Source organism: Harmonia axyridis, chromosome 2, assembly GCF_914767665.1.
Source record: "Harmonia axyridis chromosome 2, icHarAxyr1.1, whole genome shotgun sequence".
NCBI classification, from domain to species: Eukaryota; Metazoa; Arthropoda; class Insecta; order Coleoptera; family Coccinellidae; genus Harmonia; species Harmonia axyridis.
In genome coordinates, this window is record NC_059502.1 from 54769541 (window position 1) to 54796384 (window position 26844).

General features: G+C 35.3%; 2 protein-coding genes across 5 annotated transcripts in view; one reads left to right on the forward strand and one right to left on the reverse strand.

The window, feature by feature from the left end:
- The window catches only part of LOC123672236, a 51850-nt gene extending 25536 nt beyond the window's left edge, over positions 1-26314 (forward strand). For all 4 annotated transcript variants that reach the window (XM_045606255.1, XM_045606257.1, XM_045606256.1 and 1 more), the window contains exons 2-5: positions 14663-14939; positions 16821-16987; positions 18881-18976; positions 25686-26314. In XM_045606255.1, coding sequence (XP_045462211.1) covers positions 14672-14939; positions 16821-16987; positions 18881-18976; positions 25686-26036 — 882 coding nt within the window. In that variant the 5' untranslated portion in view covers positions 14663-14671 and the 3' untranslated portion in view covers positions 26037-26314. The remainder of the gene's footprint in view (positions 1-14662; positions 14940-16820; positions 16988-18880; positions 18977-25685) is intronic.
- LOC123672229 lies at positions 5697-9349 on the reverse strand. Its single transcript, XM_045606245.1, has 2 exons — positions 5923-9349; positions 5697-5839 (listed from the first exon to the last, which is right to left on the reverse strand). The coding sequence occupies exons 1-2, from the start codon at positions 9254-9256 to the stop codon at positions 5730-5732; spliced, it is 3444 nt and encodes a 1147-aa protein (XP_045462201.1). The 5' UTR covers positions 9257-9349; the 3' UTR covers positions 5697-5729.
- Positions 26315-26844: the final 530 nt, after the last annotated feature.

Here is a 26844-nt window from a genome sequence, read left to right on the forward strand (position 1 = left end):
TGCCATCGAGTGCTAGACGTCGAAAACGTAAAATAGATTCCGAAGTTCAGCTCACGGATAATTCCTGGATTTAATTATAACTCAAATTGAAATAAGTTTTAAAGACATTTCATCACTTCAATTTTCGGAACTAGTGAATTTTAATAAATTTGATATATATGTTCGTAATTTTCCGGAAATACCTTTCAAATCTTTGATCGATAATTACAAAAACTTTTTCGATAAGGATGAACTGAAACGTGAATTACAAATTTTGTATTCGGACAATGCTATCTTCGGCAATTCAAATACGCTGAATGGTATTACGGAATTCATTTTCTCAAATAAAATAGTTTCCGATGTTCCTGAATTATATAAGTTATTTTGTATGATTTTGTCCCTGCCACCAACATCCGAGTCAATATATATATATGTGTGGCCGACCCACATCTCGAGGGCACGAGCCGTCACTGCTCCAATATAAGAACACCCTGTATAACGTAAGAGCAATCTAATCGGTCATCAAATAAATGCTTTTATTTCGGGTAATTTTTGGTTCAAACTTCGTTATCAGACCTTTCTTTCTGACATTACAGATACCTATGAGTAAACGATATCGTCAAAAATTTTTTTCGATTATCTAAAATTTTCACTATATACTGGGTGCTTAGCAAAAAAATTCTACACTGTTAAAGACCAATGTATCACGATTGTTATAATTTGTTTCGTCAGTACTATGGGCTTCAAATGAACAATTCCATACACATTTCCATCCGATTTTTTTTGTATCACGGTTATAGAGAATAAATAGTTTTTATATTATCATTACATAAAAAACAACTTTTGAATTCTTTCCAGAACTTGATAGTTGATGGGAAAAAAAACTTCGGTTACCATACCATACCAGTTTGTATTGTTTATTTAATTGAAAATTTATGCAGCAACTAATTCATAAACTCCGTATGATGGTGAAATATGTATTCCAGTACTATTCCTCGCTTTCATACCTTATTACCTTTTTTCACTTGTTAACTATGGTCAAGGTAGATCTGCCGATTATGTTGATCTGTCAACATGATCTACGGTGCGTCATTGTAACATTAAATCATCAATTAACCAAAAAAATATGTTTACAGGTGCTGACATGCTAAAAGAGTATCAATATTCATCATTTTTTATTCCATTGATTAATTTATGAATGACGTATCCCGTCAATATAAAAAAATAATTATATTCAACAAACAATCCATTTATTGCTTTGTGATGGATTTCGACTGATTATCTCCGATGTCCGCAGTTGTAAAAATGTAATCTTCATATGACGCAAGTAGTCTTTTTTTATGAAAAATTGCACGATTGGAAGAATAGTCTGTACCAAGAACAGTGTTTGAATCTCCTCTGAGATGATTAAATGACAAATTGAATGATAAGTTATGAGTATGACATCTATCATTAATGCGCAATGTCGATGAGTACGGACGTGTGCGTTAAATGCTCTGATAATTTTATTGTTAATAATAAAACTATAGAATGTAAGATCTGTAAATGTATTGTTCACGCTGCGTGTGTGTATATTAAAGAGTCTTGGCTGAAAGGTTTCTCTGAGAATGCTAACATAAAGTGGTTGTGCGATTTGTGCAACGAAAAATGGTTGTCGTTGACTAATGAACTGTCGTTAACTAATGCTAATAGTGTATTTCTTCTGAAAAAGAAGGTGGATGGCCTGTCAGTTGAGAAAACTCTTCTCCAAAAACTGGTAGATAGCTCAGAATACACAATAAAAATTCAGAAAAGTCTCATAAATGAGTATGAGGAAAAATTATCCCAATTTGGAGGTCAAATGAAGGTTAGTCCTCCTGATTTATCGTTTGATTTATCATCCGGTTCTGGTTTATTATCAAAACCTAGTACAAATCAACAAATGCAGATGGAACAGAGAGAGACAAAAGATCTTTCTCGCTCGCAGCCCAAAAAAACAAACACAAAGATAGTTTCTGGTAGCTCGAATGTATCAACGGCTGTCAATAAGAACATTGACAATGATTTAGGGATGTCAAAACTGGCAAATACCAAACGTCAAATAAAAATAAATAAACAAACTGTTAATTCAGCAATTTTACATGCTCAGCATAAATCTTTAATGCAGGATATTGTAACTCTTCCTGTTCCCACGGATATCAACAAATCTAAGGGAAATAATGATGATTGGTTAACAGTTAAACCCAAAAACAAACGTAACAATCGTAAATTTGTTGTGGGTACAAATGAGCAGTTGTCTAATATACAGGCAGTACCCAAATTTATATCTTTACATGTATCTCGACTGCAGCCTGGTGCAAAGCCTGAGGACATGAAGAGTCTATTATTGGATAAATTTCCAGAAGTTATCTGCGAAAAACTGCAATCTAAGCATCCCCAAATATATTCTTCTATGAAGGTGTCTATTCAAAAGGTCAATTTAGATAAAGCCTGGAATAAGGAAATTTGGCCTAATGGGGCTCTGGTGTCACGTTATTATAATTTTCAGAAAGCTAATGAAAGAAGCACAGAGAAAACTTTTTTAGAGAGAGCAAGCAGTTCTATCAATCCAGAGCAGAAAAAGGACTAACATCGGCTGACTCCTCTGATGCAGTTTCTCAGTTATGCATCACACACCTGAACATCCAATGTTTGTCAACAGCATTTCAAGGTCTGGAACAGTTTATTCAGGATAATGAGTGTCATTTTCTGGCCATAAGTGAGCATTGGCTAAATCAGGACCAGTTGATTTCGTATTCACTGCCGGGTTTTCTACTTGTGAGCAGTTTCTGTCGTCCGCTTAACAGACATGGTGGTACTGCAATTTTTATTCGTGATTATTTTAAAAGATTTTTTGTCAGAACAGATATTTGTAAATTAAGTGCTCAGTATATTTTTGAATGCTGTGCTGTTCAATGTAAAGTTAATAATAATTTGAATTTAATTGTCATATGTGTTTACAGGTCAAGCGAACCCAATTTGGGTGATATTGAGCGGTTTTTTGAAAAGCTTGCACTATTGCTTGATATCCTGAATGGTGAAAGGTCTGCAAGGTTTGTCATAGTGGGTGATTTTAATGTGGATATACTCAAACCAAATCACAGGGATACACAAACTCTGTTGTCTGTGCTACACTCGTATGGTCTTCAACCAATTATTAGTGAACCAACTCGGGAGGCTCTTCTCTCGTCATCCTGTCTGGACAACATATTCACAAATGTCGAGGGTGGTCAGGTGAGAATAATGCAACCACATCTTTCTGATCACAAGGCAATATCGATCAATTTCAACATAAATAGTTTAATTTCTCCAAAAGCAATGCCGTCTAAGCGCCGAAATTTTAGTTCCTCGAATATAAGAGTTTTTCTGAGTGCTTTGACTGATATAGATTGGTCAGTATTATATGACATCAATAGACAAAAAGTAGAAGACATGTGGTCCTGTTTTTCGTCAATTTTCAATGGAGTATTTGCTGATGCCTTTCCCACAGTCTCCTTTCGAGCTTCCTCTGGTAGGTTGAATTTTTGCAATTCTGATCCTCAGTTGTTGGAAATCAAACGACAATTAGATATACTCTATACAATGTCACGGGTTGACCCTCTGTACTTAGATCAGTACAGAGTTGCAAAGAAGTATTATGACAGGCGGATCACACAGCTCAAACGGGCTCATTATGGGAGTCTTATTAAGAACTCTTCGAACAAATCAAAAATGACATGGAGCATTGTCAGAGATCTCACTGGCAAACGTCATACAGAGTATGACCATTTTCCTGCAGGCAATCCAGAAGATGTTGCAAATAAGTTCAATCAATTTTTTTCTGCTTGTGGTACAAGCTGTGAACTTTCTGGGGAGGGAAATACTTGTGGTGTACAGAGAAACGAAAGCTCTTTTTATGTGTTCGAGGTGACAGCTCGAGAATTAGTATCAATGGTTATTAAAATGAAGAATTCTTCTTCATGTGGTTTCGACGGTATTTCTATGAAAATAGTAAAAAAATGTATTCATATAATAGCAGAACCCTTAAGCTTTATAATTAATCGTTCATTTGTTGAGGGAATATTTCCAGATGCCCTAAAGATGGCAATTATTAAACCGTTATTTAAAAAAGGCTCTAAAGCTGATTTTGGCAATTATAGGCCCATAAGCCTGTTAGCTACTTTCTCAAAGGTGTTTGAAAAGATACTTTGTGTCCGTCTTGTGTCCTTTTTCAGAAAGTTCAATATCTTTAATCCATCTCAGCATGGATTTATATCTAATAAATCTACGGAAACTGCGATTTTCGATCTATTGCGAAAAATTACTGAGGTCTTGGATGGAGGAGATATTCCTCTGGGTGTGTTTCTCGACTTGTCCAAAGCATTTGACAGTGTTAACCACCGAAAACTGCTGGACAAGCTTGAGCATTATGGAATACGTGATAGGCAATTGGACCTTATAAGAAGCTACCTGACCAATAGAGTTCAAAAAGTAGAGCTAAAATATGAAGGAAGTGGATACTTATCAGATGAAATCAAGATCACATCTGGAGTGCCTCAGGGCAGCGTACTGGGCCCATTGCTTTTCATAGTTTATATAAATGACTTACCTAGAGTTATTGACTCACCTTCTTATGAACTTTCTCTTTATGCGGATGACACAAATGTTGTCGTTTGTGGTAACAGTGTTTCCTCAGTTATTGAGGGTGCGTCTGAGGTGTTTGGGAGGATTGGGAGTTGGTGCTCTGATAATGACCTTAAGTTAAATTCAACAAAAACCGAGCTGGTGTTTTTTCATACTGATCGCTCTCGACATGATTTTCCTTCATCTTTAAATATTACTGATGACTGTAACGTTCCAGTTGGGACATCTGTTAGATTTCTCGGGTTATTCATTGATATAGTCCAAGAGCCCGTGAGTGCCAGACCTTCGGATTTTCATAAAAGCTGAAAATTTTTCTATGTGTGTCCCTAGTACAGGTAAGAATGATCCCCACCCATGAAGCTGAGGCAGCGGTGGCTTTGGCAGGTAACAGGTAACAAAGGTGTATAAAATTCCATCTCAAATTTATCATAAAATAAAACTTAATTTTTTTATATTTGATTCATAATAATATCAAAACTCGCGTTGCTCATTGCCAGACAGTTAGTATGGTTGCAACCCTCTGCCGGACACCCTTAAACTATTATAATTTATAATTATACTTACGTTATATTATAAAATCTCAATTTTATATATAATTTTTTGGGGGCCTATTAATCTATGTTTACATGATAGCCGGACAGTTTCGACGGTTCTATCATCTTGCTAGACGCATTCAAAGTGAGCAGTAGTTCGGGGAGCAAGGAACGTATACAGTAACTAGTGCGAGTGAGACAGAGTGCTTGGTCTATTGCGGTCCTTCACTGCGCATCCACTGTTATCAAGTTCAAATTGTGCAGCTTATTTTTTTCTTAGTCAAGAAATTTCATTAAATAAATTTTTACAGTTTGAATAACAAATATTTAAAACAGTACTCAGTAAAATTGTTCTAATACAACTCCAATCATATCGAAACTCTAATAATTTTATTTATATTATTTTTCATTTTTACGAAGTTTATTATTTTCAATTCTATCAAAATTGTAAAGCCAATGAATTAAATGAATGAAATTAAATAAAGTAAATCAAATTTTATTGTTTATTATATCAAAGGGCAAATTTTTTTTAAAATAAAAAAGTTACAGAAAAATATATTTATTTTAATAAAATCTTTAAACATTTTCATCATTTTCATCGTCGTCGTCAATACATCCATATTCCTCGTCACTATTATTCCATTCTGTGGATTGATCGTCTTCAATATCGCCTTCTTCATTGTTTTCTGCAATAGTAAAAAAACCAAGTTAATTTAATTACAAATAGTCCAAAATTAATGTATAATAATTTAACATAATTATCAAATACCTGGAACTGTTTTTAGAGATTCGCTGACATAAGTCGGTAATTGATCTCCTTCAAACCATTTAAAATAGTAGTGGTCATTTTCCAGTATCCAACCATTATTTACTGGTTTATATGCTGTTGGCTTTTGTAAGTGAGCGTTGTTCCATATGCTACATATGTAATTCGCTCGCAAAAATTGCTGCCATAGCTCACTTTTGCAAGGTGGTAAACAGCTAGCATCGAAATTTTGCAACTTTTTTCGATTAAAAGCTTCGTTCACATCAGATACTGTATACGAATTAATAAACATTTGTAGCCTAGCAGCATCAACATCATTGATATCATTCATATTGTATAGATAGCATACAAAACTTTGAATTATATCGAAGATTAATACTTGTTCATTGTTATTTTCGATGATTTTGCTGTCACCAAACTTCATGAATGCTTGTTGAAACTCTACATATTTTTTTAACAATTTAAACGGTTTTAATTTTGCTTTTCTGTAAAATGCAGGATTGTAATCACATCCTGTGAAAGCGTGTAGTCCAGGTAAACTTCTGCAAATAGATTCTCCTAATTTGGCGTGTATATTAGTTAGGTCCACATATCTTAAATTATTTCCAGCTCCTGTAAGCATCCAAACATGTGATCCATCATTAAGACGATGCATGTGACTTAGCATTATAGCAGCAACATCGGTGTCAACAGTTCGAATCACAATGTTTGCTTCATGGTTAATTTTACACGCGTGGTACACTATTTTGGTGTCTGCTTCTTCATGCTCTGGGCAAGACAATTCCTCATTTACACCTGACATCACTTTTTTGGCCTCATTAACAGTAAACGAATGACATTTTCTGAAATTTATATGTATCATTTTATTGCCAATAAACGGCGCCATTTCGTCAGAAGCCCAGTGTAAAATAAAAAAATCAACTAGAGCTTCTTTAAAATTAGAATTTTTTAATTCTTTGACAAAGTCACTAGGACGGACTTGTTCAGGACCAGCAATAGTATACTCCAATTGTGCAGATTCAAATCGCAGAGAACGTTCGTATCCTTTTATCGATGGGGTAAAATACTGGTCGAAAACGACATCAATTCTTGACGCTTTTAATTGAGTTACCATCTGCAACATTTTTTTAGAAATGTCTCCGAATTTTCTAGGAACATTTTTCATTGTATGTAACAAAAAAAAACCGTCAATTATTAGAATATCAATTTGAGATGGCTGTTCATGCTCGGCCTCTTTCTCTAAACATTTCATCAAAGCAGATTTATCGGTCTTGCAAACGGTCCCATCCAAATGACACATTGACAACGGTACTGAAGTAATCGGGTAGGATAAGATTTTTGAAATGTCAATGCTGTAATCCATTGAGATTCCCAGCATACGTCCAAATAAATCCCTTTGAATTTTAACTTCTTGAATTTGTCCACCGACTTTAATTTTTTTTTTTTCATAATCTTTAGAAAAATTATTAATAGATTTTTTTTTAATAGCTTTTTCAAATCGCGTAATATCAGATTGGCATTCAGAAATGAATGTTTTTCGAAGGCTATCGCCGTTAGCTTCTAAATTTAATAGAAATTCTTCTACTGGCAGTGATGCGGACTTTCCTGATGAAATATTTACTAATTGGTCTTTGGGAACTTCTAAACTGAAAGGATTGATAAATTGATCGAAAGTTGCGACAAATTGTTGTAATTGTTTGGCGTTTTTCCTGATATTATGGGGATTCAAATCTGCTGAAATATCTTGATGTTTTTGTAGTCCAAGTTCAAGATAAACTTGACTTATAATTGTAGATCTCACATCATGGTTTCGAGCCCACCGTTGTCGCGCCGAAATTGAGTTAGTGAAGTGTGTAACACCTGTCAGCCTTCTTGCAGCTTCTGCATTTATAGTTTGCTCTAGAACCAGGTCAATAGGTTGTCTTGAAAATGGCTTGGTAGTTCTTTTAATTCCAAAACAGCCTTTTAGGAATCCTTCATACAAATCAGGATGAGTTTTGTCAACTTGCAGTAGATTATCATAATATTTGACGCTCCACCTAGCATAGTTTTGTTGATTCAATATAAAAAAAATGCTTGTAATTTTAGGTAACACTGATTTAAAGAGTTGAAAATTTCCAGCACGAATACTTCGAGACAAGTCCAAGTAATGATGTATAAGATTTATATAAATTAGATAAAATTGTGACGTTTTACCATGCTCCCCGTTAAGGGTTTGTTGTTTGTAGATACCGTAGTTATTTATCAGCTCTTTAAGGCCATCATTTTCAATTTCAAACAAAGAAATTTTGCAATTTTGGAGTCTTTTAACTTCATCTATTATATCCTCAGTTAAGGTAATGTTATCATTTTGTAAAAATGATTTAAAATGTAGTATTTCTAGTCCTAATGCTACTAAAGGATGCAATCTTTTGCAGCGATTAAAGTGTTTTCCCTCTAAAAACCCATTAACTGAACCGTTTGCCAGCAAATTACTCTCAACCATTACAGTAGTCAACCCACAATCATTAATTACTTTACCGATAGCTTTGAAGTAAGCCATCATTATATGAAATGGTCCTAAATGAATGAATAAATTATCAAATGTTGGTTTTTCTGTAGCTTGTATTTGTAACGCTACTTTAGCTATAGCTAGATCGTAGGTTACCTGTATGTAGGGTTGCTGTAAATCTTCAGCTATTTTTTGGCTTTGTTTCATAGTTTCTAATACGATTGGTGTACTGGTTGGAGATGCATTTATCGGCGTCAAGTAAGATATATGTTGTTGTGGACTATCCTGATCATCAATCTGACTATTGAAACCAACCCACATAGGTACATCAGGTAATTCTAAAGCGTGACTAATCATCCATATGTTGTCAATTTCCGTGTTTATTTGAGAGTCTATACATTCTATATCATCGACTGATAATTGTAACTCACTTGTCATTTTGGGTTTCTTAGGGTATGGCATTTCATCTATATTTATTTCATCAAATGTTCTTCTTCTTCTTTTTTTATTCGGCGAAGTATTTTCACTTGAAACTTCGGACATTTCAGGCTCGTCAGTTGTATCTGCATCGATATTTTGGTATATTATTCCGACTGTGTCGTGTAAAGTATCCTTACCACTAGAAGTTTCAACAAAACGATCAAAATTATCGTATGCCACACCAGTAAAAAGCTCTGGTTTTTTTTTTATTTTTTCTGGACATAAGCTAGACTTTTTCATTGATGTAAATGTAGTTTCAGTTTCTAATTCTTCAACGCCTTGATAACTAATACAGTGTCCATATCTGTTTATAATGTCAATTATTTTTCTGCTGCTTGTTAAGCTTTTTAGAGTCATACCTAACATGATATGCTTTGACGTTTTAACTCGACCATCATGAACTCCGAAAATAACATCTTGACAATAAGAACGAACTAGACGAGAACATTTTTGGCCAGTCTTTCGTTTTTGGTTACATCCACCAAGAAGGGTAGAATAAAAGTCTGATAATTCTTCTGGTATTGAAACTTCTCCGGATATTAAATGCTGTGATGTTATATTTTTTGTTGATAATTTTTTTTTTTCTATTTGGAGTATTATTTTTCTCAGAATCAATGCAGATTTTTGTAAAATGTTTTCTTGTTGTAAATTATCCAGTACTGAATCATCGATGGCTTCTAGATATTTTGGAGCTAGTATTTTTTTATTACGAACAGTAAAGAATTTTATATCCTTAGAGAATACTTTTAAAATTTTTTCTTCAAGGTGGTGTGCTGTGAAAGTAGCTGTCATTTGAATAGAATTTTCTTGAAAAATTTTTTCTAATAAATCGATATATGATTCATGTAAATACACTAATAAAAAACACCGCCCTTTTTTAATCACATCTTCTTTAATGATTGTACTAATTTCGTTAAAAACTGTTTGATGATACTCCCGGTGATAATGCCACTCCGTTTTGCTAGGCGTTGCTTTTAATGAAGATAACTTATTATTAAAATCAACTCGGCATTCAGTATGATAATAGATTTTTGAGCCAGAAAAATTATCCAATTTATTAGAAAAATCTGTAAACTCTTCATGACTTTCAATATTAGGTTTGACACTATCTTTAAATTGCTGAACATCAGCTGCATGAAGCAGAATCATTCTCGATCGCACTTTTTTCTTCTTTTTATTACAAAATATACAAACAACTTCATTATCATTTTTACCAGCAATATTATCAGTCGAAATATTAACATCTTGAGTTACAAAATTATTATCAATAACTTCTGGTTCGAAAACGTCAGCAATATCTCGAAGAGTTGCAGATTGTAGACCTATTGATTCACAAATTGGAGCTGGCTGAGATGTCGTGGGAGATTCTGAGGGTACAGACTGTAAATGAGATTCATTTTCAGATGTCGAAGGTTGTGTTTCTGTGGACTGGGATAGTAAAATTAGTTGAGATGAAGATTCTGTTGACGAAGATTGTAGATCAGGTAGTTCGGAACTCAAATCTCGTATCGACGACAAGGTTGAAGATGAGTTGCTTGTAATTACACAACTCTCTTGTTTTTTTCCTTTTTGTTTTTCAGCACTTAATGGTTGAGAGGTGAAATATTTTTTCATAAGACCTGTAAATACCTTGTAACATACTCTGTGATAACCACTCTCGGTGTATTCACTAGGTAAAGTAATGTCTCTGTATTTTAGCTTATGTATTTTTCGTAATTTAAGAATAGTCTGGCATTTTTTTAAAGTTTCTTCAGAAAATAATATTATGTGTTCATCACTTTTCTTACAAACAAAGCAAACTATTTTTTCGTCACTCATGATAGCACTTTATTACAACTGATCACATTTATTTTATAAACTGCACAGAAAAATAATACATTTATTATGAGCATAGCCGTTCACCAGATAGTTACAATAAACAACAGCTGATGCGCAGTAAAGGGCCGCAATAGACCAAGCGCTCTGTCTCACTCGCACTAGTTACTGTATACGCTCCTTGCTCCCCGAACTAATGCTCACTTTGAATGCGTCTAGCAAGATGATAGAACCGTCGAAACTGTCCGGCTATCATGTAAACATAGATTAATAGGCCCCCAAAAAATTATATATAAAATTGAGATTTTATAATATAACGTAAGTATAATTATAAATTATAATAGTTTAAGGGTGTCCGGCAGAGGGTTGCAACCATACTAACTGTCTGGCAATGAGCGACGCGAGTTTTGATATTATTATGAATCAAATATAAAAAAATTAAGTTTTATTTTATGATAAATTTGAGATGGAATTTTATACACCTTTGTTACCTGTTACCTGCCAAAGCCACCGCTGCCTCAGCTTCATGGGTGGGGATCATTCTTACCTGTACTAGGGACACACATAGAAAAATTTTCAGCTTTTATGAAAATCCGAAGGTCTGGCACTCACGGGCTCTTGCTCTAATAGTACCCTAAAGTGGCATGTGCATGTTGATTCTTTAAATAGAAAGCTTTTATCGGTTAATTATTCCATTAATGTACTAAAACGTCAGGTTGACGTCGATATCTTAAAAACTGTTTACTACGCTAATTTCGAGTCGCGACTAGCGTATGGTATAATATTTTGGGGTGGAAGCATTTCTGCGCGTCGCCTATTTGTTACTCAGAAGATGGCATTGAGGTTGATGTTGCGAATGCATTTTAGGGAATCCTGTAGAAATATTTTCAGGGACAATAACATCCTGACAGTCACTGGGCTTTTTGTTTACAAGTCTTTGCAATTTGTATCCAAGCATAAATACCTGTTTAATAAATTTCAAAATATTAACAACACAAGGCAAGTTCATACTTTTCATCTTCCAAGACTATTTCTGACACAGTCTCAGAATAGTGTGCTGTATTCTTGTATGAAATTATACAATTCATTACCTAAATCCATGCGGGATCTTGATGGTGCAGGCTCTTTTGACTTTAAGGTTCGTCAATTTTTAGTGGATTGTGAACCGTATTGCCTGGATGAGTATTACGATTATTGTTCTATCCGGCATTGAAAATTTTTTTTTCTTTTCTCGCTTGACCTGTTTCTTTTTGTCTCATTCTGTGATAGATTGTTCATTCTGTGATTAATTTTGTCTAGACTGTGATAATTTTTGAAATAAATTGCTATTATTATTATTATTATTATTATTATTATTATCAAATTGCTCTTTAGTTAAAGTCATAGAGAGTAATAAACATAGATAGAGGAAGTATGAGCAATTTTTACTTGTCCCCAACATGTTTAGATTAAGTACGTTGTCGGATTGTGATCAATTTTCATTCGAAATTATGGGAGATCATTTTATACAGGGTGTAAGTGAATAAGTGCGACCAACTTCAAGAGATGACTCTGCATAAAAAAAAATTGACATTATGGTATATAACTTTTGTCCGCAAATGCTTCGTTTTCCGAGATACAGGGTGTCTCAATGTTTTTAAAGAAAAAAAATGGTACGCCACTGAGATATTTCAAACTAACAATCATTTTTGAATTCTGCATTCAATTCGTGACAAAAATATCTCCTGCCTATTTTTCGTATGGGGCGCCGTTTTTATGCAAAAAAATGAAACAGTAGCCCACTATAGTATCGCTACTACATAATGTGTTAAAGTAACAACAAATACGCGTTAAGATGTTTTATTTTTTTGCATAAAAACAGCGCCCTATACAAAAAAAGGCAGAAGAAGTATTTTGTCACGAACTGAACCAAGAATTCAAAAATGATTGTTAGTTTGAAATATCTCAGTTGCGTACCATTTTTTCTCAAAAAAAATGATATCATTACCCGTATGCTGAATTTCTAATTGCATGTCAGAAAATGCGAAAAATCTACCTCTTGAAACCCACCAAATCTCATTCGCATATGTCGGCCGGTTTCAGAACTATAAATGAATAGTCAGTTCCTATATGTATAAACCTTCAACACCCCTTATCTCGGAAAATGAAGCATTAACAAAAGTTATATAGCATAAAGCTATTATTTTTTTATGGAGAAACACCTCCTGAAATTTGTCGCACTTATTCACAAACTCCCTATATCCCTATATAATTGTTTACATGTAAAGTTGATTTCTTTTCAAATTTGTCGACGGTACAACGAATAGAGTCGATTAACTGAATAACGTCGTTGAAAAATTCTTCTTAATCTTTCTCAGTATTCAAAATAAGCACTGATTTTTATGAAACAATTTAATAATTTCGGAATGATATTTCTCTAATTCTGTGGTTATTCCGTTCATTCTTCCACATCTTGTAGAACAAAATCGTGCGAGAATATATCAGAAACGCACAGTTTTCATGGTTATATTTTATTATTCTATGTTGGCACTCCGAACTTTCCGCTACGGCTTTATCTGTCAATTCATCAAATTGCCTTAAAGAAATCAGTTCTGCCAACCAACATTTTTCAATGCAAAAATCACTAAATTATATTTATGGAAATATTTCATTAATTTCAATGAAAATGCAATGAATTAGAGAAAATAATGTATAATACTCGTACAGAAGGCTCATTCTACCACTCGTTCATTCCAAAACTCGCCACTTCGTGGCTCGTTTTTGAATTTTGAACTCGTGGAAGAATATCAATGCCTTCTGCACTTGTATTATAAATAACTATTCTCTAATTCTGTGGTTATTCCGTTCATTCTTCCACATCTTGTAGAACAAAATCGTGCGAGAATATATCAGAAACGCACAGTTTTCATGGTTATATTTTATTATTCTATGTTGGTACTCCGAACTTTCCGCCACGGCTTTATCTGTCAATTGATCAATTTGCCTTAAAGAAATCAGTTCTGCCAACCAACATTTTTCAATGCAAAAATCACTAAATTATATTTATGGAAATATTTCATTAATTTCAATGAAAATGCAATGAATTAGAGAAAATAATGTATAATACTCGTACAGAAGGCTCATTCTACCACTCGTTCATTCCAAAACTCGCCACTTCGTGGCTCGTTTTTGAATTTTGAACTCGTGGAAGAATATCAATGCCTTCTGCACTTGTATTATAAATAACTATTAGGCGTGTATCTTTCCATGATCAAATGATATAACTCACTGAACACAAATGACATATTTTTTCGATTTTACTTGAATTTTCTAGAATGGTAGTGCCATCTGCACAAAACCGTGAGTTTTCAACTTGTTCAGATCTGTTACGAAATAATTATTTTCGGATAATCTCAGAGATATTTGTTATCTCTGAATAAAATGTTTGACTTTTCTATGGTTCTGGCGACTGGGGAGGCGATCAACACGAAATTCTGCACGAAAACTTGAAAAATTGTCATTTTTCAGTTAGGTATACACGAAAAATTTCTACTGTTTGGATATTGGGTTTTTTCCATATTTGTTTGAATATTCTATACTTGTGATAACACGATCTAGACAGAACTGTGCATGTAACTTGAATACGTCATTTTACATATGAATACGAAATTTTAACCATATCACACCTAACAAATTCAATTGCGGAATTCGTGATCCCAACCTACCCTGAAAATATCAAGTTTCTAGGTTTTTCCGTTAGGGGGATACCCACCTAATTGTTTTGGACCAATCTCGACTCAGAATTCTAAAAATTCAGACGGCATAACGAAATGATTTAGTCATGTTCAAGGAACGAGTGCTAAAAATTATTATGTGTATCTAGCACCTACCTGATTCAATATACCTATTTTCCTCTAGTTTTTGAATAATGATCTTAGAATTGTATCATCGAATTATAAATGTGTTTTTTATTTCCAGGAACAAGAGATGAATCAAAACAATAATAACACCTGGGATGCGGAGCAAGACGAGAATGCAGATAAAATAAATGGAAATCAAGAAGAGTTCGATTCAAAAATCATGGATAAGTCCGGTTATCAACATTTACAAAACGAAGGATTGCCCACATTGACACATGGATTAGTGACAACTGTTCCACAAAATTTAGCTAATTTCAAGCTTGGCGACAAGCACGCTCCTACCAGAAACAGCTTGAGACATAGCAGAATGATTGTTTTGAATAAGGCACCTAGAGGTGAGGAAATTTCCTTGAAAAAATTTATGCTGGATATAAGCAAAATTGCTTCAATGCTTGAGGTAACTGTCAACAAAGATCGAATAAAATCTCTTCTTCGTATTTTATTTGGAACTGTAACAATTTCGTTGAAAGCTTTTTAGTCCAAAACTTGACCCTAGGAAAACCAATTTTCTTAAAAGAATGTCTGCTGTAGAAAAAAAACGTAGTAACAAAAAAAAACTTTATGCTCACTATTAACATATATAGATCGAATGAAATTAATCTCGTTTCTGAGTTATTACCAACGGTAGCACGTTCGTTAAAAGCTTTGTTGTATGAAACTTTTACCTGGGATAACCAATTTTCTTAAAAAAATATGCTGTATAAAAAAACGTAATTTTAGAAATGATCTCTCAATGCTCTTAGTGAATAAATAACTTTTCCTTCTTTAGTTGATTTACTTTGATCACCAAGCATCATAAATGTACATTCGGAAGTCTCGTAGCAAATAAATTACGTAAAACTATTTGATAAAGTTGCTCTTAATGAATGTTTTTAGCTTGAGAACATTAAATCATAATACGAGGATTGAAATATTCTTGTTATGAATTTTTTATTATTGTAATCTGCTAGATAATACCATGGCATTCATTTTTCAAATATGATTTCCGGGATTTGTACGCCGTGAATACGAGTTGCATAATTCATTCGATAAGAACAATTTTTCACTATATTTTGTATGTTTTTTTTTTGTAATCTGGCCCTATAGCGTCAATGATGACTTGAATTATGGTTTTCAATGCTTCAAGAGTTGCTGGTTTGTCGGAATAAACCAATAACATTAAATATTAACCCATAAAAAGTAATCGAGAGACTTTGAGAGCGATTACCACCACGTGGTTTTTCGCGAATCAGTCAAACTTTGGTAGTGTCATTTCCCTTCTAGTGCTTCTGCTATGATCAAACTTTGTACGGTGTACGAAATTTTACATTCACTTCATTTTCTTTCTTTTATCAGAGCAAATAAGTAAAGGGCAGCACTGTACGACAATTTTCACGAAATTATAGTTTTACCTCTTTTGTAATGCTTTGTAGAAAGTCCATATCATCAAATTTTTCGTGAAAAACGAAAATTTACCCATATTTTTGTTGTATTTCATTCGCAAATTAAAAATAGTTACTTTTCTCCATGTAGATTACTGTTTAAGGAAATTATGTTAAAACCCCATAACCCCATATTGTGAGTAGAAATATCTCTAATTTCTGAGCAGCCACGAGGTGATGTTTCCTCTTGAGTGGCACAAACCAGGGGGCCAGTTAACTGAACCACTTATGGAAATAAAGATATCACCAAATTGATTTTGCAATTAATTGATGGTTAACACACTGTATGCCAAGATCTCCTGTATTGTTGGAACCAAATATCGTCGATGATTACATTTTGAAAACAAAATATCAGTCTGGAACGATGATACCACCAGAGTGTAAAACGTACCACCAATCAGTTAATTTAAATTGTAAATGGATGTAATGATGATTCGTTATAATGACTTGAGGATAGTATTTGCTCTACTAAATACGGCATTTTTACTAAAGGACGAAGCCATTTAATCAGGAATGAGATTCATATTCTACTTCAATTCTTCGGTAAAAATGCTCATCTTCGGTCAGTTTCAAATAATCACCAAAAATACGACGAAGACGATAGTTATTTGGCGTTAATTTCTGAACAAGCTGTACTTTAAAGGTACTTAAGCCATGATTGAAGGACTACGGCCAACACCACATATTTTTTGAAAATTTTTAAATTTCCTTGTTGAAATTCATTCTCATTTCTGGTTTCTTTCAAATTGGTATTAGTGAAATATCATATCTGAGACATTTTCGATTCTTTTTCAGTGCCTATTGAATTCTTGCCGCCAATCATAACATACCATGATAGAGCTAAAACTGTGATGTGGATTATTCTGATTATTGGAATCATAATGTCTTTTCAATGTTCAAGTCAACAAATTTATGCTCCAAATTCAAGACCCCAGCTGAATCCCTTTTATACAGCAGTACCGGTGAGTATCTTAGGATTTTCAATCCCAGGCAAAAGCCACATAATTCATATCTTTCTATATTTTGAATTTTGAGTCAGTGGTCTCCAATAATAAGGTTCGACTCAGTGAGTACAAATGTGGTGTCCCCAAATTCTGTTATAATAATAATGCCTTTATTGAAGAGAAAAAAAATTTAACAATTCCAAAATGTACGTATAGAGTATACAATTCTCAAAATAAGGGTTCAATTTAATAACCATTAATTAAATAACTACATCAACGAAATAATTTTTAAAAAATACTCAAAGCGCTCTTTCAGTCCCAGTTACCCGTGGAAATGATCCTCCTAAAATTCAGTTTAACATTAGGGTGCTCATTCTACATATTATATATCAATCAAATGTTAACTACAATTGTTTTCTAATTACAGAAATATTTGGAATTTTTTTTCGATATTCATTTTTTATGCTTACGCGATCAACATGCAATTCTGCACGGAGATAGAAATTGTTATTTTAAACATCCTCTGGAAATTACCTTTAGAAGTTATTGTAATGAATAAGAATAATAATTTATAATTAGTACAGGCTCATTGAAAGGATATTCAACAAATTCCCGGTTCTATCCCAGTAGAGTGAACGCAAATGAAGTCGTTGTCACCCCTCACATTTATTAGGCATTAAATCCTTCATCCTGGCTTAAGATAAACACCCCAGGGTAGTTGGCACTGTCGATATCCCACGATAAAACAAGTAGGTTCCAATTTCACAAGATTAGTACAGGATGTCAAGGCAATAAAAATGTAGTCGTAAAAACTCTAGGGAGGTTTAAATGGCCCAAAACTCCGAACATAAAAATCTGTTCTATTCGGAGGGGACCACCAACGGTGGTCCGCGTCCAACAAAATGGTTTCCAATTTAGGCGGTACCAACGGAACAACCCCATGTCAATAGTACATAACATGGGGTGGAACCAATAATCTAGGTACATAAGGACAATCACTCTGATTGGACGAAAAAAAAAAAAATAGACGCTTAGAAAAATTTGGTAGAAGGAGGGTGACGATTATTCAACGATAAAAACAACAGTTTTCAACTCGGGAGTCAGTTAGAAGTTCGAGGGTAGAGAGTTAGAATTAAAGTCAGAGTTAGAGTTAAAGTTCGGGGTTCGGTTGGAAGGTGGGACCAAAAGGGGAATTTGGTTTCGGAGTTCAAGTTCGATCCTAAGTTGAATAAAGTTCAAGTCGGTTTGCGGGAACGGTTTCAGGAAAGGTACAAATAGGGAATTTGTTGAAAGGTTTATTTGAACAGTGATTGTGATATCCAGGGTAAGGATATTTAATTTAATCCTATATATATTGTTTGATGATTTTTCTCCTTATAAAAGATTTACCAAAATAGTCCAAGATTGTCGAAGGTTATAATTTTTTTCTTATTTACTCTTAAGGTGTTTGCCATAGGCTAGTAATGTGCAAATTTTATTGATTGTATTTTTTTTTCATTAATTATTTCAATTCATTATTAAACTTTGTTATTCAAAAATACTTGGTCTCATTCAGTGAAACACTTCCTCGAAAAAGATCAAATATAAGACTTATCCTAGTGCATAAGCCGGACGCACGAAAGATTCTTTCATAAAAGAGAAATTGTGTTAATTTCAACTATACTGGCCAGAACTATAGAAAGCCGCTCTTCTAATAAGTTCCTTTTTAAACATTAACACCCAACTACAGGCCAGTTTATTACATTATCATGTTTACAGGCCGAACGGATCGAATCTAATCGTTTGAGACCATCCCTGGCTTAAAATTATAAAATTAGCTATCTGTTATCAATGTTTGTTGTTCCATTATTGCTGTATCTTGGATCATAAGGGTGAACCATTTTGGTATTGTTATTTTCTAATTGTTCACAGATTCTACTATCAGGTATCTTTGGATTTGTTCATCTCACTTGCTGTAGAAAAGAATATCCCGGACTACGGAGAAACGCCTGTGAAGGCTTTATCAAGGTCAGTATTTAAGTTTGCTTATTTCAAGTTTTGAGGGAATATTTGTGAATTTTAGTTACTCTTCATATCAGGAAACAGGGTGACTGACCCCTGACTTCTTTGACACGGGTAGTACAGGGGGGACGATGGACGAAAAAGAGAAAAAGTAGGACAATACAGTTTCGAATACCATTCCAGTAACAATGAAACAGTTGACTATGCAACATCGCATGTATGACGATATATTTCACCGAGAATGATTGGTTCCAAGTTTCAATAAAACACTGAAATAGGTTTAAAATTTGAGAGAGACTGATAGTATCATAAAAAAATCACTTGGAGTACAGCTCCAATAAGACATAAAAAACATTCGCAGAGGAGAAGCTCTGATTTCTTCTTGATGACACGTTTAAGAACAAATATTGAGTCGTGAATCTTGTGAAACTGTTATAAATTTACACCTTAAAGTCTATTGTGCCTTCATCATAGCTGTCCTCACCATTAGTCGTCGTAGTCTACAGTTCGTCCTTTAGTTCCAGAGTTCTAATGAACTCCAGTATCTGGGATGGCTTGAAGGAGGTTTTCGCCTTACTTCTTCAAGTCTGGTCCAAAGCATTTTTTTCGTTGGCTAGCGATGGCAACGCATTCCCTTACCAGATGATCGTGAGTTTCTTGCTCCTCCCCGCTGCAGGATCTGCACTCGTTGTTTTCTGCTGCTCTCATTCTCATGAGGTGTCCTGTGAAGAATCCAGTAAGGAGAAGCAAAATATTCTAACTAAGATCAAGATATTTCTTAGATCTCACCAAAAAAACTTTTTGGAATGAACCAATCCAGGAAGATACTGCCAGAGTGTGCTGATAATTTCTAATCAGGCTCTTCCATTCGATGATCCTACCGAACATTACGACGTGGCTGTGGGGAACTCTACTCGTTTGACTAAAGAGTACAGCTTCACTCTTTTCAGGGTGTATTTCGTTGTCATTTTGGGTCACCACTTACTGGCAAGAAATGGTATAAAGTGTCATGGAGGTTTTCTTCGTTTTCGACATGTCGGATACATATAATAATAATAATAATAATAATAGGGTAGCGGTAGGTGAATCTCTAGCGATTCACCTATCAGGAGAGTTGAATCGACTCCTGCCCACCGCAGATTCCAGGAGCTCTCTGACCCGGGAAGCTGAAACCTGTCGATGGGTCCCTGTCCAGGGTAACGGACGAAGCCGTGTGGAAAGCAGCTCAAGAATTCTCCCACCGTAGCTCTGCGGATCGTAAAAAGCGATCAAAGGCCGTCTCCCCCACGAAACGGAGGAACCCATGAATGATGGTGAATTTAAGGAATAGGAATATAGAGCCGCTGCCTGAGGTTCGTCAGGGCTTGTCTGGAGCCGGCGCTGGACATGACAGTATGCGGGACGTCGGTGACAGAGTGCTAAGGAGACGGGCGTCTGTCGAACAAAATGCTACGCCTCCACAATCTCAACATTCTAGGAGAAGAATAACACGAGTTTCTCCGACCGCTGAAGGTGCTGCGCAGGATCCCCAACCAGCACTCACCCAAGCAGGTCTACCAAGAAGACGCATGAAATGGACAAGTTCGATAAATGAAACGATCATGCGCATATATTATGAAGTGACTAATATGGAAGAGGATAAAATAGGCTACCTTCAAAAATTATTTGCAGAATTCCACAGAAACTATCCCGAACTTCAAGTTTCTGAGCAAAGAGTAGCCGACCAATACCGGGTCATATTGAGAAATAAACTTGTACCCGATGAGAGACTTAACACCATAAAAAATGAAGTCCAACTGAGGCTACAGAATAGGAACCTCACTAGCAACGAAACGACAATTGAAGAAAACTACGATTGTGCTGAAAACCAACACAACATCAATGCACAAATGAACTCTGAGGAACAAAACAACGCAGATGTGTTAGCAATAAGTGATGCTCAACGACGGAATATATATGCTGCACCCGTCGTAAATCCAGAAGAAGACCAAAGAGAACTACTGGAGCGATTATTTGCCACAATGAATAGATGCGTTATATATTTTGAGGGCACAGATCCATTGAGACGACCGATTCTGCCAAGATTGAGGACATCTAAGAAACTATCTCATCTTCTGGTCATGACCAACAAGGAGATTATACCCAAGTATCTTTCTGACTACCATGATCTCGAATCATTACACCTCATCATATACTGTGCAGCATTTTCAATAGCAACAGTGCTAGGTGTGAAGCCAAAACCTAAAAGTCAGCAACCAGCCAGAGAAAAACAACAAAATAAACCACATTGGCAAAAAAGGCTAGAAGACAAAGTTCATAGCATCCGCCAAGAAATTGGGAGGCTCACCCAATTTGCAAAAGGTTCGCCGTCTAGAAGATTACAAAAAATGGTGAATATAATAATGGATCGTCACCGGCAACATACATCGTATGATCCAAACAATGAAAATGCTCAACAAATTTTAGACACACTGAAACAAAAACTTAGTGTGTACTCCGAAAGACTCAGAAGATACAATGAGAGCTATAGAAGAAAACAGGATAATATGATTTTTGAAAATTCCGAAAGAAAATTCTATAGAATGTTAAACAATAATATGTCAGCAACACCAGGAAGTTATCCAACCGTCGAGGATATTGAGAATTTTTGGACAGATCAACTGACTACACCAACCCCTTACAACTCCCAGGCTGATTGGATAAGAAATGAAGAGAAATCCTGTGAGACAATGGAACAAATGCCGCATAACGCAGTTTCTATAGAAGAATTCCATGAAATATTGAAAAACACACACAATTGGAAATCACCCGGCCCAGATGGAATCCACAACTTTTGGTTGAAAAAATTTTGGTGTATACACGGCAGGCTTGTTGAAACCATAAATGATGTTATAAGTAATCCAACGGAAATGCCCAAATTTTTAACAACAGGGACCACTTACCTCTTACCGAAGGATATGCAACACACAGCGGATCCATCAAAATACAGACCAATTACATGTCTACCAACAATATATAAAATCATCACATCATGTATAGCATCTCGTATCTACAAACATTGCGAGACAAATAATATAATGACAGCACAGCAGAAAGGATGTTCCAAGAATGCACTAGGATCGAAGGAACTGCTGATAATAGATTCCATCATATGCAACCAAGCCTTCAAAAAACACAGAAATCTTTTTATGACATATTTTGACTATAAGAAGGCCTTCGACTCTATTCCACATGGGTGGCTGACAAAAATTTTGGAAATATACAAGATCGATCCAATTACAATAAACTTTCTGAAGTATGCAATGTGCAACTGGAGAACGAATATCGAACTCTCTACAGCGAACATAACTACTAAAGATATTCCAATAAAAAGGGGAATTTTCCAAGGAGATTCGTTGAGTCCCTTATGGTTCTGCTTGGCGCTGAACCCTCTTTCTAAACAACTGAATGCTACTGAAAAAGGTTTCAATGTGAAAGGAAACAGAAATATTATTGCACTCAATCATTTGCTATACATGGATGACCTCAAACTTATAACAGGCAACAAAAACCACTTGCAAATTATGGTCAAACTGGTGGAAAATTTTTCGGAAGACGTGGGGATGAAATTCGGACTGGACAAGTGTCGTACTATTAGCGTAGTGCGTGGAAAAATCCAAGATGAACCGATAGCTCTCTCCAATGGACAGGAGATAGAAGCAATGAAATCGGACGATCTTTATAAATACCTAGGAATGAAACAAAACCGACGAATAAACCATCAAAGAATGAAGGAAGACTTAACAACTGAGTTCATTAGGAGAATCAACAAAATTTTGAAAACAAACCTCAACAGCAAGAACATGACGAGAGCTATCAATACATATGCAAAAAATAAAGTTTATTTCATAAATAAACACTTTACATCACGGAGGTACATGAGGTATGACCTGTATGTGATAATGTGAAGAATAACGATGACATCAGAGATCCTTACAAGACTCCGGCTAACAGTGCCCTTTTTGACAGTACTTTGGCATTTAACTTGCGAGAACAGACGTAAGAGGCTACAAGTTGCGCCATGTAGAGTGGAAAACCGACCCTAACCAGATTGTGTAGCAGTTGAAATGCGCCAAAGGTCAAGGTCATTTATAAAGTTCGGTGCCGTTGCAGTTGTCAAAATTTGGAGGTTAGATTTTATAAATAAACAGAATATTTTTTGATAATGTGAACGGTGAGCGTCAAGTTTATAAAGACCTTGATGCGAACGTCTAACCTCAACGAAGTAGGACGACGACAATGTCCTGCCTATAGATATACTGCTCCACAAGAGTTGGGGATGTCGTATTCAATCATTTTGAAAAGTATGTATGTAGGCTTGGTTAATCGATCGTCTAGAGGTATGATTCGATTACCTGGCCTTTCGTCTTTTTCTCCGCGACTTTGTTGGATTTGTAATAATTAAACTCTTTTGAATTATTTACATCTATTTACAAAGTCACACTTATTCTGTACAAACTCAGTATTGAGAAGATCTTAATTACGTCTTAATTACAAGTTTCTCACTACGGTACTGAATTTCGTCTTTAACTCGTTTGTTGATTACTCGAAACGTCTTCGTTTATCACGTCTTCGTCGTAGTTCAAGTTTTCGGTCGTCTCGTCTCTAACTCGTTCGCGACTCGTCTTAATCTAGCCCGCGAACCGTCTTACGTCTTAAGTTGACCGACCGTACTTGACTCGTCTTAGACTTGCCTTGAACTTTACTCGTCTTCGACTCTACTTGAACTCTACCCGTCTTCGGCTTAATTTGAACTGCCCCTCTTTGCCGATTAGAACTTACCCTGTCTTGAATATCGACCTCCCTTCTTTCGGCTTGACCACACCCTTAGGGAAAGTACCATCCCCTAGTCCAATAAGAATTTTGCCGTACCGCCCACAAAGATCTTCGCGGATTCCTGGAAATCGAATATTCTCGAAGGACTAGAACCAGAACCTGATTCACAGATGTGACACATCTGGTACGACCGTGTTGTCTTCGAACTTTCCCAACCCCCCAATAAATCTCTTCAAGATTTACAACTCACTGACATATCTTCGACACCTCGAAGAATTACACATCCTTTTTACATTATATGTACAATAACAATTCGTTCCCTGTAAATTCATTGAAACTGTCATGCCCTCGATACTCGAAGAAACTAATAGGTCTCCAATCATCCGGTTGACCATCGCAATTATTTACAGGGAACAATAACTGTATCCTACATGTAATCTTCGAGAAATCGCTGTAAAATTATTTAAAACACAATAACAACTTTAATCGATCCAATAAAAATCAGTATGAGATATTTCGTCAATCTGGTCGCCTTTTTTCTGAAGTTTGGTTCTTTGCATATGCATCATGAATGTTCTCATTTTGAAATGGAGTCAGTTTATCAACGGCTTCGATTTGAAACGAGTTTTCTGAAAATGCCAAGACGTAAATTAACAAACGCTGAGGCTAATAGGGCTATCGGAATGCTACAGGGTGGCCTAACTCAGATTGTTGTAGCGAAAGGGCTCCAAGTCAGACAAAGTGTGATACCTCGACTTTGGAATAAGTTCAGGGAAACAGGTTCCGTGTTGGAAAGACCAAGGCTTAGTGGGCGACGAAAAACAACACCTGCTCAGGATCGTTTCATCACCGTTTCGGCAAGAGGAGACCCTACATCTACATGTAGAATGCTACGGAATACTCTTCAAAATGCAGATGTGGTCCAAGTTTCCATCGAAACCATCAGACGACGTTTGAGAGAGGTGAATCTAAGTTCTAGACGTCCATTAAGAGGAGTTAACACGTGACCATCAGCGTCAAAGCTTGGAATGGGCAAGGCAACATATCAATTGGAACGGTCATTGGCGTAGTATCTTCTTCACTGATAAATCCAGATAAGGAAGATTTTCAGATTCTCGAAGATTAAGGGTATGGTATGGACTATCCCACGCATACCCCGTAATCGTCGCTGTGTCCAAGAAGTCCATCCATTCCGAGGGGGTAGTGTTGTGGTATGGGCCGGGATATGTTTCAACGGGCGCACAGATCTACACATTTGTCCTGGGAATATGACCGCCTTACACTATAGGGAGCATGTCTTTGACAATGTTGTGCCAAATTTTCACGCTGCTATTGGTGAAACTTTTCAATTTCTAGACGATAACGCTAGACCGCACCGTGCAGCCATAGTTGAGAATGCGCGCGAGGACCTTGGTATTCCATATTTACCAATACCTCCGCACTCACCAGATTTGAATTGCATAGAACATGCATGGGATATGCTCCAAAGAAGATTAGATAATCATCAACCTACTCCAGAATCCTTAAATGATCTGAGAGAGCTTCTACCTCGTTTATGGAACCAAAATCCTCAAAAAATGTTCAACAACCTCGTGTGTAGTATGCAAAGATAATGTCAAGCTGTTATTGATGCCCATGGAGGCCATACTTTGTACTGATAATCTTAAAATGCTTGAATTCTCTGAGAATAAAATTTCGTTATTTTACTCGATTTTTCTTAACCACCTACGTGCTAAAATTAATTTCATTTCCTGCAACTTGAAATCACAAAAATCTCATTCAAACTATATTTTTTTGCAATTTAAGTCAAAATCCCTAACTCATGTGGAGCAATTTATATGGTTATTTTGATGCCTTTTCATTTAACTCAACTTGTTACATTAAAACCTATTATTTACAGATATTCAGCATAACCACCAGCATAGTTGCCTCAGTAACCTCATCCGTTTACGTTCTTAATGGCTTAATCCACTTGGTTTCTTTCTTCTACTTGGACTGTGCCCCACCAGACTCTCTAACAGCAACCTGCATATGCCGTTTAGAAGATAAGGAGATGGTGAATTCCATCCTCAACAATAGTTGGAACTATGTAGATTTGAGTTGTTTTGAACTTTTCCATGTCTTTAACGCAATCATTGGATTAACCAGTTTCACTTGTTTTGTAATAATTTGTTTGGAAATTTACTATCTTTCTCTACACTGGGGTAGTTTTTCCAGACGTAAACGAGAGAAACGATATGATTTTATTTGAAGACATGTTAATTGACTAAAATTATTACAAGAAGTTAAAGCGATAAAGAATGACAATGTTTCTACTTAAGGATGTAACCAATGCATCTATTTTTATACCAAATGGTTGAATTCGTACTTAGGCTTATGTGAAATCAAATATTTTATGTGATAAACTATTTTTATAGATGTGTGTTAGATTTTATTGTACAGATATTTTCAAAGTTGAGAATCACTGAAATGATATTGTGATAGTATAAACGATAAATACTGTTGAATAAATCAAATATTTATCTGTTATTGTTGATTTGCTTTTTTTCTCGATAATACGTCAAAGAGAATATAGTAAATCATCACTTATTCATCCTTAGCCGTGAAATTTCACAAGATGTTACCAGTAGGTACCTACAAGGATCAAGCATCAAGCTAAACCTCATATAGCACTAGGCGACGCATAAGGCTTTTTTGGTAACTATGTCTGACTCTGACGGTGTTTGTGCTTAAAATATGCATGTTTTCAGAACTATTTTAACGCAGGAATCAAGCAAGCAGTGAATTTAAACTAACTTTTCCCCCTGAAGTTTCAAAATGCAGATTAACCAGAACAATTTTTAACTTTATGACATGTCATAACTCAAATTGTAAGAACGCTTTCTATGACAGAGTATAACATAACATGAATATTCCCAAATTCACTACTGGAATTCCCACCGAATTACATGTTTTTTTGGCACACAAACAGCCACCTATTGTACATTCAAGTGGTTTGATTCGCAAATATAAAGTATTAATAAATGAATATGCAAATCTAAGTAACAGCAGAAATTGAA